We start from the raw sequence: 2,133 nt of genomic DNA, 5'->3' as shown, positions 1-2,133 counted from the left end.
GGTCACGTATCCATCTCATCGTAAAAACAGCTCATCATGCCCTATATTGTCCTGTGCTTCCATAATAATGCAGCATTTCCAGAGCTTTCCCTATTTCATGGACCATGCACAGCTAATGAGCCAAACGCTTGTCCACTGGCTCCGCCACGTACTTATCCCAAAAGATCCGGACAGTGCCACGCATGTGAACCCTAGCTCGATCGCCAAAGAATATCACTCACGTTACATTGCTCTGCTCGTACGTACCAGCTGCACCGCCTCCTCCTCTCCTATATAAACACCACAAGGGCACGCACAGTAGCATACTCGAAGCACCAGCGCAGTAGCAAGCCATGGCCAACGCAATGCTGCTCCCCGTGCTCATCTCCTTCCTCGTCCTGCCCTTCTCCGCCCTGGCCCTGACCCAGGACTTCTGCGTCGCCGACCTGTCCTGCAGCGACACGCCGGCCGGGTACCCGTGCAAGACCGGCGTCGGCGCGGGGGACTTCTACTACCACGGCCTCGCCGCCGCGGGCAACACCAGCAACCTCATCAAGGCGGCCGTGACCCCGGCCTTCGTCGGCCAGTTCCCCGGCGTGAACGGGCTCGGCATCTCCGCGGCGAGGCTCGACATCGCCGTGGGCGGCGTCGTGCCGCTGCACACCCACCCGGCCGCCTCTGAGCTCCTCTTCGTCACCGAGGGCACCATCCTGGCGGGCTTCATCAGCTCCTCCTCCAACACCGTGTACACCAAGACGCTCTACAAGGGCGACATCATGGTGTTCCCCCAGGGCCTGCTCCACTACCAGTACAACGGCGGCGGCTCGGCAGCGGTGGCGCTCGTTGCGTTCAGCGGCCCCAACCCCGGCCTGCAGATCACTGACTACGCGCTCTTCGCCAACAACCTGCCGTCCGCCGTCGTTGAGAAGGTCACCTTCTTGGACGACGCGCAGGTGAAGAAGCTCAAGTCCGTGCTCGGCGGCAGCGGCTAATTGACCAGTTCTCAGCAAAGTTCGTCGTGGTGTCAGCGTGTCGGTTTAATTTGATGCATGTGTGCGTGCGCTTGTGAGGTCAACTCCGAGTCTGTTCCAAGTTGTGTTTTATTTTTCATGTCAATTTCATTTGATAATTGTCAATGGCACATTTTTTTTCAGAAAGAAGGTTGTACCCTCGGATTCTATCTCGATTGATGTACACAACCTTTTCATTGAAAAGTTTTAATGTGAATTAAAAAATAAACATGGCCACACGAACAAGTTATAGAGATTTACGTAAATCTCTGGTGCGTTACTAATCCTATTGCTATGCTATCATTCAAATCGGTCGAATAAAACCCGTGTGACAGTCCCCAAATAGTTGCATCTAGAGTCTAGAAGAAAAGAACTCCTGAGCATCCACACGCTAAAGTAACGACCACACACGTATCTATATTGGGTAACCATGTGGATAAAAAATAATAGTCCCTACGTTTCTAAATATTTATCTTTCTAGAAATTTCAACAAGTGACTACATGCAGAGCAAAATGAGTGAATCGACACCCTAAAATATGTATATATACATTCGTATGTGATAGTCTATTTGAAATCTCTAAAAAGACAAATATTTAGAAACGGATGAAGTACTTCTTATGATCCATATTAATTGCAGTTGCTTTAGTGGAACTATGAATTGCCGCTGCTTTAGTACTAACTCTCTTAAACACAACATCATTCCGATAATTCCAAGTTGTCCAACATAAGGTTGATACTCCCACTCGCGTATCTTAAACACAACATCATTCCGACAATTCCAAGTTATCCAATAAAAGGTTGATACTCCCACATGTATTTTATCCCTCATGCAACTAATTTCTAGACATACTAGAGATACAAATATGTGGTGGAACATTAAAAGCAACATGGACCGTCTGCCATAGCAAGCACGAAAACTGGCAAAGAGAAATATGTGATTCATTGTTTCATCATCTTAACAACATCACATTTTGCTACCATCCCAGTTACAATTTGTTATGCTATCCTTGGTCAACATGACCCCTTTTTTTGAAACTGAGACCGTAGAACAATTGTTCTACGGTAATTTCATTAAATAAGAAAAGTATTTACAATGAAAAAAACAAATACAACTTTATCCCACTCCTGCTCTAGGGAATGAAC

General features: G+C 47.6%; 1 protein-coding gene across 1 annotated transcript; it reads left to right on the top strand.

Moving 5' to 3' along the window:
* The first annotated feature begins 287 nt into the window (after nucleotides 1-287).
* Nucleotides 288-1,228, top strand: LOC123152637 (germin-like protein 8-14). Its single transcript, XM_044572138.1, has one exon. The coding sequence runs from the start codon at nucleotides 333-335 to the stop codon at nucleotides 969-971; it is 639 nt and encodes a 212-aa protein (XP_044428073.1). The 5' UTR covers nucleotides 288-332; the 3' UTR covers nucleotides 972-1,228.
* Nucleotides 1,229-2,133: the final 905 nt, after the last annotated feature.

Source organism: Triticum aestivum, chromosome 7A (genome assembly GCF_018294505.1).
Source record: "Triticum aestivum cultivar Chinese Spring chromosome 7A, IWGSC CS RefSeq v2.1, whole genome shotgun sequence".
NCBI classification, from domain to species: Eukaryota; Viridiplantae; Streptophyta; class Magnoliopsida; order Poales; family Poaceae; genus Triticum; species Triticum aestivum.
This window is presented reverse-complemented; position numbering and strand designations above follow the sequence as displayed.